Source organism: Carya illinoinensis, chromosome 15 (genome assembly GCF_018687715.1).
Source record: "Carya illinoinensis cultivar Pawnee chromosome 15, C.illinoinensisPawnee_v1, whole genome shotgun sequence".
In the NCBI taxonomy this organism is placed as follows: Eukaryota; Viridiplantae; Streptophyta; class Magnoliopsida; order Fagales; family Juglandaceae; genus Carya; species Carya illinoinensis.
Window position 1 is genome coordinate 32,671,808 of NC_056766.1, and position 15,011 is coordinate 32,686,818.

Consider the following 15,011-nt stretch of genomic DNA (forward strand, 5'->3'; position numbering starts at 1 on the left):
ACTGTCTCTCAAAATCCTCCACCTCATCCATTAAAGTCCTAAGGCTGATTGGAGTAGAAGAAGAACGAAGCCAATTTTGTGCACAAATAAAACCCTTAACCTTTAATTGGATTGAATACCTCCCTAGTGAGGGTTTCCTTTCATTATATAGATACAAGTGTGCAAGATACAAGGCTAGAATCAAGCCTAAATTACAGGAATTAAATATGTCTACAAGAAAGGAAATTAGGACTATGTACAAAATCTGTCTAAGTATGGAACATCAGCCATCTAAATAAGGAAGTATATATATACAACTCATGAAAGCTAAATAAGGAAAGAAGGAAACGTATCATGCTATCATCCCCCCTCAAATTGATTTTGGTCAATCACTCAAATTGATTTTGGTCAATCAAGAAGCATCAATTTGTCCACAAGAAACTGATGAGGATGTCGTGTCATGGCCATAGTAAACACATCAATGATCTGGAGGTCAGTAGAAACATGAGGAAGAGAAATGATACGAGTGTCCAATACTTCCCGAATGGAATGACAATCCACCTCAATGTGTTTGTATGTTCATGAAAAATTGGATTTGCAGCAATTTGAATGGCATTAGTGTTGTCAGCATGTAGAGGTAGGATCGGACTAAACGCAACCAATCTCAACGAGGAGACCACGAAGCCAGAGAATCTCAGAACAAGCAGCATACATCGCATAGTATTCGGTGGAAGATTTGGAAACACGATCTTGTTTCTTACTCTTCCAAGATATCAAAGAGTCATAAAGAAATATGCACCAGCCCATAACAGATTGTCGCATATCAAGACATCCTGCCTAATCAGCATCATTGTAAGCCACAAGACAAAGAGAAGTCCTAGTAGGAAAGAACATGCCACGGTTAGGAGAGCCTCGAAGATATCAAATAATACGACGAACGGCAGCTAAATGTAGATGATAGGGAGCCTGCATGAATTGGCTAACTTGCTAGACATCAAATAAAATATCAGGTCGAGTAATAGTCAAATAGTCCAGGCTCCCCACTAACTGTCGATACAGAGTAGGGTTGGAGAGGATATCACCCTAGTCTCGACAAAAAAAGTATCCACAGAAAAAGCATCCTAAAGACTAGCCAAAGTAATTAGATCCTGAATATATTTATGTTGATTCAAAAAAATGCCAGATGGATCAGTATGAATTTCTAACCCCAAAAAGTATGTAAGAGGACCAAGATCCTTCATATGAAATGAGGCTTGAAGATGCTGCAGTCGCAGTTGGATGATCAAGGTAGAGTCCATCCTAGTAATAACAATATCATCAACATAAACCAGAAGAAGAATAATTTCAATAGATGTCTTGCAGAAAAATAAAGAAGAGTCATATTGACTCTACTTAAAATAAAACTGTAGCAAAGTGGATTGGAATTATCAAACCATGCTCGGGGAGCTTGTTTTAGCCCATATAACTAGTGTTCAACTTACAGACATCTAAGGAAGAAGAGGGGGACAAACTAGGTGGAATGGTCATGTATATCTCTTCTTTGAGATCGCCATGAAGAAAGTCATTTTTGACATCCATTTGATGAAGAGGCCAACCTTGGGATGCAACAATAGAAAGGACAGTCCTTGGCAACTGGAGCAAAAGTCAGGATAGTCCACCCCATACTCTTGCCTATTGCCAAGCGCAACCAATCGGGCCTTATACCTATCCAAAGTCCAGTCAGAACGCAACTTGATAGAATAAACCCATTTGCAACCAATAGCTTTAAGCTGAGCAGGACAAGGGACAACATCCCATGTATGATTATCATGAAGAGCTCGAAGTTCGTCGGTCATCGTCGTACGCCAACAGTCATGTTTAGCCACCTTAGAATGACCTGACGGAATGGGAATGGAAGACAAAGTAACATGAAGAGACATATGGGAGAAATCATACCGATTCGGTGGACGAGAAACTCTGGTAGAACATCGAGGAACTGTGGTAATGTCTGGATCACCCATAGAAGATTCAGTTTGAGTAGGTTCAGATGATGGATCAGGCTTAGGAAGGGGCAAAGTAGGGCGTTGTCTTTTATAGACTAGTCAAGATTTGAATCGGTCAGGAGAAGGAGCCAAGTCATCAAAATGAGGCAAAACATGCATCTCAAGCAAAGACTCAACATGAGAAGAAAAGAACGACTGAATTTCAAAGAAAAAAACAAGACGAGAAATGCGAAATCTATTAGAGCATGGATCATAGCAAACATAACCTTTGTGTGAAGTACTCTAACCCATAAAAGCACATTTAACAGATTGAGTAGATAGTTTATGACGCTCATGGGAAGGCAAATGAACAAAACAAACACAACCAAAGTGTGCATATCAAGGTAGCGAGGATGCTGATGATAAAGGTGAAAGTAAAGAGTTTCAAAATTCAAGACACTGGACGGCAATCTATTAATTAATTAAATAGCCGTAGATAAGGGTTCAACCCAGAATTTAGGGGAAATAGATGATTGAAGTAATAAAGTACGAACAACATCCAACAAATTTATATTTTTACGTTCAGCGACACCATTTTGCTGAAGTGTATGAGGACAAGCACGTTGAGAAACAATGCCTTTTGTTGGAGAAAAACGTGAAACTCATGAGACATATATTCACCACCTGAGCAGACCTTAGAATTTAAATGCTAGGAGAAACTTGAGTCTCAACATAAGTAGTGAATTGTTGAAAAACAGAGAAGACCTCAGATTTATAATGAAGAAAATAAATCCAGGTATACTTTGAATAATCATCTATGAAAGTACCAAAGTATTTATAATTTGCATGTGAGATAATAGGATAAATTCCCCACACATCACTATGAATCAAATCGAAACAACGTTCAGCATGACTACCATAAGAAGGAAAAGAAAGAGACTTACTTTTACCTAATTTGCATGTGGAACAATCAAAAGAGAGATGAGAAGAAAATTGATCTTTATTGCCCAACAAACCATAATTTATTACATGAGATAAAACAATGGAATTAGGATGACCCAACCATTTGTGCCACACTTCACACTTATTGTTCACAATGTTACAAGCAAATGAAATAACAACAGGAATGGAAAAATGCAAAGGAAATAAATGTCCAACTTTAAGCCCCTTCGCGAGTATTTGGCCTAACACCTGATCCTGCACAAGACAACCATCATGAGAAAAACAAACATCAAAGTTGTTATCAACCAACTGACCTATTGATAAGAGACTAGTAGAAAACTGAGGAGATACAAAAACACCTCGAACAGTGGAATCAACATCCCCAATAGCATGAATAGGTAACTAACTATCGTTAGCAATCTGAATGTGTGACGATTCATTATAATTCTGAACATTGTTAAGTGTATCAGAAGTACTAGTCATGTGATTAGACGCACCCGAATAACAAGCCATGAAAAGGATGAAAGGGAACCGTTACCTTGCAGCCCTAAGGTTGAAAATGCTGAAATAATCATTTGCTGGACCATCTTAGTAGTAAAAGCAGAGGAGTAACCAACAATAGCATAAAAGGAGGAACCCAAAGTAACCTGATAAGCATTAGCCTAACGATTCTAGGGACGCATAGTGTAATCTTTAATAATATGCGCCGGCTTCTTATAGCAGTTGCAAGATTTCCTTGCACAGCGGGCAGCAATATGTTCGTATTCCTTGCAGCTAAAGCATTGAACTTTTCACATGTCTCGTCCGTTGCCTTTCCTTTGAGCAACATAAGCCACATCAATGGGTTTCATTTTGTCATGCTGATAAGTGGCCTGGGTGGCACGACGCTGCTCCTCACGAAGTAACTCCCCAAAACAAACATCCAAAGACGGCACGGGATCCCTGTTCATCAAATTAGAGTGAGTGGCCTCAAATTCAGTTTGTAACTTCATTAAAAACTGATCTCGCTTGCTTTGCTCATGAATTTCCTACACAACAGAGAGAGACTCTTCTAGTAAAGTACCTTGGAATAAATCATGTCAGTAAATTCTCCCCAAAGATTATTAAAGCCAAAAAAATAATTTTTGAATGGAGAGATCACCCTGAGTATAATAGGCAATCTCGTACTCTAATTGAAAATGCTGGGCAGTATTGTCCTAATTATATACTTTCCTTAAGTATTCCCACATAAATTTAGCAGTTTTATATGGTCTTAGATTAAGAACAACAAGAGGATCAACCGATCCTAAAATCCATGTCATCACCCTAGCATCTTTGATCTTCCACTGTGCCAATTTACAAAGCTTAGTAAGAGCTGGATCACTCCCATCAATATGACCCTATAACTCTTTCCCCAGAACAAATAAACGAAACTAAATTTCCAAGACAGAATAGTTCTTACTCGTGAATTTCACAACAAAAGATTCGGAAGACATGATGACCGTAAGCGAGAGTGGAAAAAACAAAACAGCAACAAGCTTAACCAAATAAAAGGCCTAAATTAAATGGCAAAAGAGATAGCAAATAACAAGCCCAAACAGTGTAAGTCCAAGTAACAAGCCCACGACAAAAGAAACAGGAGCAAAATCAACCAAATATGCCTAGGGTCGGTAAAGACACCAAACAGGTTGCCCAAGCAATAACAGGCCCCAGTAACTCCAAAAGAAATAGCCCACAATGAAGAAGCCCAAGAACAAAACAAAAAAGGGCCCAAGTAATGATACCTACCCAAAAATGAAACAATCGCCAAACCAAAGTGCTAATGTCAAAGACCTTGAACCAAGTACTATCGATAGCTACTACAGAAGTGATCGACCACCACACGGTCACCACCAGACACTACCGTCAGGCTAAAAAAAGGTGCGCAACCACCATAAGAAAAGGCATCGAGAGAGGCAGCCCAGAAAAAAACACTTAAGGTGTGACGCCCTCAGATTTTCGTTTGGGATCGGATGGACATCCGAAGCGTCGGGACATGCAACACAAGGTTACTTGCCCCCGTTCATGACATATAAGATGCAATATTCCTAATATGCATCTAGCATTATGCAACATTCGAAGTGGATAATTTTTTTTTAGCAATACTATGCACCAAACTTATAATATCCCAAATAGTTAAATCGTAATCCAAACATACTTAACAGAATAAATATCCATGATTTTAGTACGAGTTTCAGAAGACTGTAATCTCTAAAACATGGAAAGCCAGACTCCATATTTACATTACCAAATACACTATTGAGGAAGTTCGTCGAGTAACTTGTGTAACTCGACTAACAAGGCCAAAATCTATCCAAAAACTAACTATGGAAGCAGTAAGTTCTGCGTCGTGTCTGCGGCGTCTAGTCAACCTCCTCCAGTCTACCAGTGTCTGCTCCCTACTATGATCCTGAAACAACGCCTATCATTCAGGGGGAATGGTAGTTGGGACTACCACAGTGAGATTTAATTACAAATCTCAGAAAATAATATGAAACTTTCACACAAGTTAATGATGCATGCATGGCAGTAAAAACATGAATGCATAATTAAAGTCGTAAGTAAGCATAACATAACTTGACATATAGCATGGCATAACTGACATACTCTGAACAGAAACGTGAACCAAACTTGACTTGACATGACATGAACTTGAACTTCAAACACAACATGGACTAGCAACATAACAAGAACTTGAACTTGAAACATAACATGGACTTGAAACATAGCATGAACGTGAACATACATAACATAAACATGAACTTGAACTTAACATAAACCTGAGCATAACATGACATAAACGTGAGCTTGAGACATAATGTAAACATGAACATAACATAACATGTACATGGACATAACATGACATGAACGTGAACTTGAAATATAACGTGAACATTGAACATAACATAACATGAACATGAGTTTGAACTTAACATAAACGTAAACATAACATGATATGAACATGAACTTAACATAACATGAACATGAGTTTGAACTTAACATAAACGTGAACATAACATGATATGAACATGAACTTGAAACTTAACGTAAACATGAACATAACATAACATAACGGCAGATTATACTCCTTCACCATAGTACTCGGCAGCTTATAGCCTTAACCGCAGTACCAAGCAGCGTGTATCATCCTTCTGTAGTACGGCAGATTATACTCCTTCACCATAGTACTTGGCAGTGCATAGCCTTGACCACAGTACCAGGCAGTGTGTATCATCCTTGACCGTAACATAACTTAACATAACAGTAGATTATACTCCTTCACCGTAGTACTTGGCAGCGCATAGCCTTGACCGCAGTACCAAGCAGCGCGTATTATCCTTAACCATAACATAACTTAACTAATTTAACCATCTGTAGTACGGTAGATTATACTCCTTCACCTTAGTACTTGGCAGCACATAGCCTTGACCGCAATACCAGGCAGCGCGTATCATTCTTGACCGTAGTACAAATTAACTGATAACTGAAACTTAACTGTTCTCAAAATGCATAACTGTATTCGAGATGAAACGTGACTGGAATATGAAAGAACATAAGTCCTGACGTCACATAACATGATTTGAACGTAACTTGATAGACATGACTTACTTGAGATGGAAATATTTTGTAGTATGACATAATATGTAACAGACAATATTTCATAACATGGCATAACATGTAACAGTAAATATTACGTGACATGGCATACATGTAATAGATGGCATAACATAATATGACATACTTGTAACATATAGCAATACGTGACATAATAGATCGTGTAACAAATAAGCATTCATGACGGAATAAATCATGCGTAACAGATATACATGTAATGACGTGGCATGGCATGGCATATATGATAACATACATACATAAATTGTATTTCCCTTACCCATCATACATACACAATAAACTGATAGTAAGTTAGAAGCTAACTTACCTCGATCGTCGCGTTCTACGAGAATAAGCGCGAAACACGAGGAATTGTAAGAGGGTATTCTAAAAGTTAGAAATTTAATTACTAACAATTGGAAGCATGAAAACAAGCTAACTTAGAGTAAAATTACCATTTTACCCTCTACATGTGAAAAAATGACCATTTTACCCCTAACTTAAGGATTTCACATCCTAACTCCAAAAATTTCTAAAATTTACATTCCTAGTGTAAATTTTGTCCTAAACTCAAATATCAAGTCAGAAAAATTTAAAACAAATCACAACTATGGAAAACACACTATGGCCAAAACATTCATAGGTCATTTCTCTTGATTTTTGTTGCAATTCCTTCCAACTTCAAAACTCATGCTTAACCCAAAATTTTGCAACAAGGATCTTCCTATCCTAAGTTTAAAACCATACTTAAAACATCCATTTAGAAAAATCTAATAATCAACACCAAACTTTTTGTAAAAGGATCCAAACACTTGAGTCACAAGCTTTGACCCTAAATCAAAGCATCTCCAAGAATTCCAAAAAATCAAATCTTACCTCTAACATATTCATAACATCATCCTAAGATCATCCATGCTTTAAATCATCAAAATAAAGTCACCAAAGTCACAAAATAACACTTGGAGTTTTTGGTTTTACACTTAGTCCAAAAATAGAAACTTTTTCCTCAACTAGCTTTGATAAGTCTCTTGATCAATGGCTTAAGAACGTGAGATCTTTGAAATAAAGCATCACATGGTTTTAAAATGTGTCCTAAAGAATATCCAACCATAAAACTTAAAATCACATGGCTAAAACTCAAATAAAATATGGATCTAACCCAAAAACATCAAATCTTAGGCCTAACCGAAATTCTCTTGAATAGAAAAATCATATCTTTGAAACTAATGCTAAATATCTTCAAAATAACATCCTAACATGCAAATAAGAGACTTAGGATCATCATATAAAAATATCAAAGCCATTAGAGTAAGATCAAACCACGAAATATTCAAACTTTCTCCAAATAAAAACTGTTTTTCCACTTCCAGTTTTCAAGTTTTTAGATCTAAGAAAATATATCATCAAAAGCTTTATTCATGCAACAAAACTTCAATGAACACTCTTAAACACATGCTAACAACACTCCATTAAATTTTCAGACCAAGATATGTCCATTAGCTTGGTCAAAAATTCCAAAACATAACATACTCTCCAGTTTCACGCCCAGAATGACCTTTCCATGGTTAAAAATAATTTTGACCAACAAAATGACCATGTAATGATACTAATAATATATATATATATATGGAAACTATACTCAAAAAAGAACAACTTTTATGAAGGAGTCATCGTGTGAAAATACTTACAAAGGGTCGAAAAGCTCCATGCAAAAAGACCCAGAAATCTGCCTGAGAGAGCTCTTTTGGATTTCTCTCTAAGAACGGGGTGAAGAAGTGATGAAAGGGAAGTAAGTGTGTCTTGCACGAATCAAGGCTTCTGTAGGGGGAAGATATGGACCTGAATGACCTTGATTAGAGGTGGCTACGTGACATAAAGTGGAGAATAGTGAGGGGCAAAGGACAGCCTGCAGAAGCTATGAGGTATGGGGGTTGATGGGGTGGGTTTCTCCATCTCATCAAGGCACTATTGGGTGTAGCCAAGGGCAGTGAATGGTCTGCCATGTGGGGGAGGAAACTTCTTCAAGAATCCTTGCCAAGGTGGCCAAATTCGTGGGCCTTGGTGGGCCTCAACCAAGTGGGCTTCAATTTGGGGTTTAAAAAGGGTTTGGTTAGGGTTTGAGATGCTATCAAGCCCAAAAATCCAATTTTTCTTGGCCCAAAAAAATTTCCAAGGTTTAAAAGGTTGGATAATGATGTCATAACAAGAATTTGAGAAATTAATAGCATGTGGAAGTGATTTAATCAAGTGATTAAACACAATGCTAGAAATCGGATCAAAGAGGGTTTGAAGGCCAACTTTAGGGTTTGGGGAAACCGTTTAGGGTTTCGGTTTGAACCAAGTTTTTTGGGGTTTCAATTGGATTCCAACCATTTAGGGTTTCACTAGGGTTGAAACCCTCTTTGATCTGGCTCAATCTTGTTGATCAGATGAAAAACAATTTTACTTAGGTGGCATGATCTCACACCTTGATTTCCTTTACAAATCTATCTAATGGTTCCTCTTTGTGCTAAGTGTCTAATACTATTCACTATGTGTGGCTAAGATCTTCCCAAGTAGCCAAATAAAACTTCTCTAACCTAATTTGGACATTCCACACTGTGATTTTGAAAACACTGCACTTAGTACACTTATCGAGGTTACTATTCACTCCAAAGAAATGCATAATAAATTTAGTACTAAAAAATCCTAAATATTCATATTAACCTACAATGAAAATCGTTTACCAAAATTCAACCCTGAAGTGCCCCTAAAAATAAATTCACAGTTTCAAACAGTCGTTTCGTCTGAAATTATGAAAATGAGTTATTGTGCTATAAAATCCTAAATATTCAACTACGTATAGTGGCGTAGACTATAACGTATTCTGGCATCACAACGAGTGATAATACTGACTATGTTGACAGGCTAAAACCTATGCGATTAGTCGATTCGTGAAAACTTATGGAGTTTTTGGAGTTTTCACGAGGTTCCTAAAGTCTATAGAAATTCCACCATAGAATTTCTAGTGGGCTGTTACATAAGGCACCAGAAAGGAAAAACCCAAAAGAGGAAAAAAATTCATAGATGGCTCTTGCTACCATGTCAACTGGATTCAATACCTCCTTAGTGAGGATTTCCTTTCATTATATAGGCACAAGTGTGCAAGATACAAGGTTAGAATCAAGCCTAAATTACAAGAATTAAATATGTCTACAAGAAAGGAAACTAGGACTATGTACAAAATCTGTCTAAGTATGAAACATCTGCTATGTAAATAAGGAAGTATATATATACAACTCATGAAAGCTAAATAAGGAAGGAAGGAAACGTATCATGCTATCACAACCATCATCAGAGATAAACTATTTAGGAAAGGATCAAGGACATGACCCGCCGTGCTAAAGCAAGATTCATAGGCAACTATAGATACCAGTATTGCAAGTACATCGAGTGCAATTTTTGAAAGCACGCGATATCTAACTGAATTAACCTTCCACCAAATTAGAATGTTAAAACTTGCATTGTCTTTCTCACAAATTCTAGCTAGGCATCTATCAACCTCTAACTTGTTTTCAAGAGAGTTTTCCAATTGTAACCGTTGCTTAAATACGGCCATTCTTTGTGCACGGATGTCCGCGTCTCCACTTGCATCATCTTCATCTGTAGGATTTACATCTTCACATGGGAAACTTGTGCATTGCTGCTGTTGTTGTAAAGAAATATTCCCTTCTTCATTTTCAGCTTATGCCTCATACATGTTGGTTAAAGTATTTTTCACATTTAAACTCAAATCAACCACTTTTGTGGGATCATGGGCATACATCCCTTTCAATCCAAAGTCAAGATATCGCATCTTGTACCGAGCTTCAAGAAGAATCCCAACAAACAACAACATATTCATATTATCCATGTTGCCCTAATATTTGTCAAATTTTTTCTTCATATTTGTGGCCATTAGTCTCACCATGGGGCTTCTTTCTTAACACTCCAAATCAATCGTATCGGATCTTATAACTAACTCCCAAAAAAAGGTGTTGCAAGTTACATATTGACCACCTGAAAAGAGTAAAGTTGCATCATGAAATAGTTTAAGAAACCTTACAAACAACCTTACCTTCTCCCAATCGATATTATTGGGAGGCCCTAACTTCTTCAACATTCTCCTATTCACCACATGCTCCACATCATTGTCATCATTGTCTCCAATACTAGTAAGGAACCCCCGAATCTTCTTCTTCCAACCATTCAAAACATTTTCAAAATTTTGATGCCCTCTCCAACATAAGATAGGTGGAGTTCCACCTAGTAGGTACATCTAAGCAAATGTCACTTTTGCATGTAATATTTTCCAACTTTACACATTTCTTAAATGTACTCCACCTTTGAGGTGAGGACTTCACATATTTCACAACACCTCTCACATTTGCAATAGACTCATCAAATTCCTTCAACTCATCACGAACGATTAAGTTTAAGACGTGGGCACAACATCGAACATACAAGATTTCATGTTCCAAAACAGTGTCCCTCCTATACTTGGTCTTTTTCATCAAATAAGAAACTGCTCCATTATTAGAACTTGCATTATCAAGTGTGATAGCAAGATATTTCGGTTGGCCCAGTCATGCAAACACATCTCTATGGCGCTACCAAGTGTATCACCCTTGTGATTCTCAACCAAACAAAAAGAAAGAATCCTCTTGTGCAAATTCCAATCATCATCAATAAAGTGTACAGTCGAACACATATAGTTGAGATTTTGCATGGATGCCCATGTATCCGTGGTGAGGGAAATTCGCTGCCTTTGAAGAGCACTTCTCAACTTGTTTTTTTCCCTCATATACACACTAAAGCAATCTTTCACAACCATAACATGGAATGGAATCGTTACCCACTTAGGGTAAACAATAAGCATAAACTTCTTGAAATCCACCCCTTCAACAAACCTAAAGGGCAACTCATCAAGAATTATCATCTCTGCTAATACTTGTCTCCAAGCCTCAACACTAAATGCTATGGGCACAAGTTCCCCACTACCACTTCCTCCATTCGTCTTCCAACTCAGAGTAGTTTGGGACTTATCTATCCTATTAAACAGACATTTCTTATATTATTTCTAGATGTGATACTTCATAGACTTTGTACTGTTAGTTTTCATATCATATGCATACAAAGCACCACAATAATTACATACAGTCCTAGGTTTACTTGGATCACCTTTTGGTATTCTTGTAAAGTGATCTCAAACCATTGACCTAAGTTTACAACTTACACCTGGTTGAATACTACTACTTACATTGGGTGGGAGTGGAGGAATGACTTGTCCCTTTGTATGTTGTGTTGACTCTACATCATCTGTAGTAGAGTCTTGTTGAATCGTTTCTGGAATAGGGTCCATCTACAAAAATAACAATTTTTAAACAAAATGTAGAAATAATCAATCATCAGAGTATGGAGATTGGAGAGCATACTTTTGTCATCAAAAAAAGAGAAAAAAAAAAAAAAGAAAGAAAAATCAGAATAATTCAAAATCAGAGAAAAAAAAAATAGACTATATGTCATCAAGCCTCTATCAAAACAAATTCAAAATTAGACTAGGTGGGCTAGCTTTATCCCTTCTCCCTTTTAAGTTTTAACATAGACACACAAGTCACAAAAATATGCATACGCAATTGCACATACTTTTTAAAATATGATATATGATATATCATTGCAAAGAAGGATAATGTTCACGCTAGTATACTTATTTTTAGAGAGAGAAACTCTCTCATCTCTCTAGAACCAAAAAATGAAAATCTCCCCAGAGGGAGGTGGGAGCTTCGGCTCCTCCTCCCTCCCTCCTGCTCCTTTTGTTTTTGTTAGTTTTTTCCCTTTTGTTTGTCCAGCCCTTGTTAGTTTTAGATCTGGTGTTGTTAATAAGAGGAGACGGTATCTAGTCTCCATGGCTGTGGCACAAGGTGTTAGGGGGTTGCTCTATTCTAGACGTGGCCCACGGTGTACGACCTGGTGGAGAAGGAATGAAGACGAGGTGGCCCACGCCGTACAAGATGGTGCTAGTCAAAACGAAGACGAAATGCCGGAGAAGTGCATGGAGATGGAATGAAGAGGAAGTTTGCCCTGTATTTTTATCTGTCAACATATACCAGAGAGCAGAGCTTTCTCTATGGCCTGCGGAGGACCGCTGGAGATCATGCATGTATTCGATGTTTTCAGACAATGTGGAGGAGCTTGGAGCAGTGAGCAGTCCTTGTTTTCAGATGGCGAGGAGGAGCTTGGAGCCGTGAGCTTGGAGGAAGTGCTTGCTCTGCACTTGGTGTTTCCCTGCACCTGTTTGGAGGGAGGGCGCTGCACGGTGAGGGAGCAGAAGCAGCAGTTAGAGATGTAACCCTAAGTGGCTCTCCCAATGGGCTGGTTTTTGTTTGGGCTGGGCTGTTTTTTTGTTTGGCCTGGGCCTAAGGTGTTTCTTTTTTTTTTTTTTTTAAGTGGTGTTTTTTGTTGTATTTGTTCATTTAGTTTGTTTTAGTTAGCAGTAGGAAACATAGTCTCTAGGATCGAGGGTCCGTAGAGTTTGTACTCCACTCCTTGGGAGGGGGAGTTGTGTGAGCTGTCTAAGATAGAGTTAAGTCTCTCATACGGTTAGTCTGGAGGCCTATCTCTCAGGCATTTAGTTTGGAGGCGTTGGACAAGACTCTGTCAGCCGCAAAGAAATTTGTGGGTAGAAGAGCGAGAAAATGTTAGAATTTGACTTGTATTTTACATGTTAAAAGTTGTAATTGTCCGCTTTCATGAATGAATGGAACTATGTTTCACTTTCAACAAAAAAATAGTATACTTATTTTTATAAACCATATGTGGCAATGTGTTATTTTCTCATGGCCTCATTTTGTGAGCTCTTTCTGTGTATTCCTCTACCCACACTCTGTGAGGAGAAGCATCCTCCTCTGTTTAAGGTTAAACTATTACTCATTTAAAATCTGTATTTCAAAATTTTCCATAATTCCCAAACTTTATAGCTAGATTAGGCATTTTCTTAGAGTGGTTGTCTTGCAACTTTTTATTTTTTTTCTTGCAACTTCCGAAATATTAATAAGACATAATAAATTATAGAAAAATGAGATGATTTTACAAAGGAACACAATCATGGTGCGTATTGGGGGTCAAGAGCAATGGAAGAAATGTTTTGTGATTTGGTAGAGGAAGGACTTAATTCTTCTATGTTATAGACACGTGGATACGCTACAAAAAAATTGAACGAAGATTTCAAACAAAAAACAGGTTTAGAAAAGTGTTAATCGTAAAATCAGTTCCTGAATTTTCAAGAATTCACAAAAGGGTATTCTAAGTTCTAACCAATTTACAATTCTAATTTGTCCATTTTCAACAATATTTATGAATATTTATAAAGAAGCAAAGATGCATCAATTAAGCAAAAAAAAAAATAGAAAAAAAAAGAGATGCATACCACTGCTGATTCACAAAATCGGTGGGGGAGGGGAGGCCTTACGACAAAACCGGGGGGAAGCCTAGTGAGTCTGCGATGGAAGGGGGGGAGGGGGGCGGGGGTTTAGGGGGTATTGTTGAAATGGCGCCGTTTGGATTGAAAATAATCCTAAATGGTGCCATTTCAACATATGCTCAGATTTAATTTCCCTTCGAACTGGACTTAAATGATGCCGTTTAGGACCAATTTGGACTAAACAGTGCCATTTCTGTATTTACTAAACTTCTCATTTTCAATTGTTCTATCTTTTAGAAATTAAATTAATAAAATAAATTATTTAAATTAGTAAAATTAAAATTAAGTAAACTATTCAATGTAGATTATTTAATTAACTCATTAAAAAATAATTAATTAAAATTATATTGATGATGTTAATTGTTACTTTATTATGAACTTAAAGTATGTCAATGTATGATGATAGTTCTAAGTTAATGCATAATGAGCTATATACAATTTTTTACATTTTGATTTTGTATATGAAGCAATAAGCATATATAATTTAATTAATTTATATGCTTTATATTTAATAGTATCCATACATCCATATATGCTTTATATTTACTTGCAACTTAGATCATAGATGTAGATGTTAGTAATTAGTTAATGGTGAATTGGTGATAGGTTAGTTAATTTATATCATACATTAGTTAATTACAATTTACAATAATATTTTTAATTGTTTTATATTTACTTACAACTTAAGTATTTTACAAAAAAATTTATCTAATAACTTTGGACTGGAACCGACCAACCCTAAATTCGATCCAATCAATTTTTTTGGTCTGGACCGACTATCTTTCACCCCTTCCCACTCCCAACACTCTCTCTGTCTCTCTCGCCTGGTCTTTCTCCTTCACGAGTCAGTAGTCACCAAATAGACAAAGCCACTAACTAAGATCATTCCCAATGGATGCTTTATAATTTAATTTTCTTTAAAATATAAAGAAATGTTTTCAAAAGTGTCTTCCAATGTATCTTATATTACATCATTCACTTTATATTCTGCTACTGGAACC

The 15,011-nt window shown here is 36.9% G+C and overlaps 1 protein-coding gene across 1 annotated transcript; it reads right to left on the reverse strand.

The window, feature by feature from the left end:
• Positions 1–627: 627 nt before the first annotated feature.
• On the reverse strand, positions 628–1,979 carry LOC122296836. Its single transcript, XM_043106634.1, has 3 exons — positions 1,575–1,979; positions 1,186–1,278; positions 628–816 (listed from the first exon to the last, which is right to left on the reverse strand). Exons 1-3 carry the CDS (start codon positions 1,977–1,979, stop codon positions 628–630), a joined length of 687 nt encoding a protein of 228 aa, XP_042962568.1.
• Between the last annotated feature and the right edge of the window lie 13,032 nt (positions 1,980–15,011).

Excerpts from the sequence above, each read along its gene's own strand:
- LOC122296836 (XM_043106634.1), bottom strand. The coding sequence starts at position 1,979 with ATGGGTGATCCAGACATTACCACAGTTCCTCGATGTTCTACCAGAGTT. Across the intron at positions 1,279-1,574 it reads TTCTATTGTTGCATCCCAAG|GATGGACTCTACCTTGATCA; the intron begins GTTGGCCTCTTC and ends TGTTATTACTAG. Across the intron at positions 817-1,185 it reads CCTCTTACATACTTTTTGGG|GCAGGATGTCTTGATATGCG; the intron begins GTTAGAAATTCA and ends GATGCTGATTAG.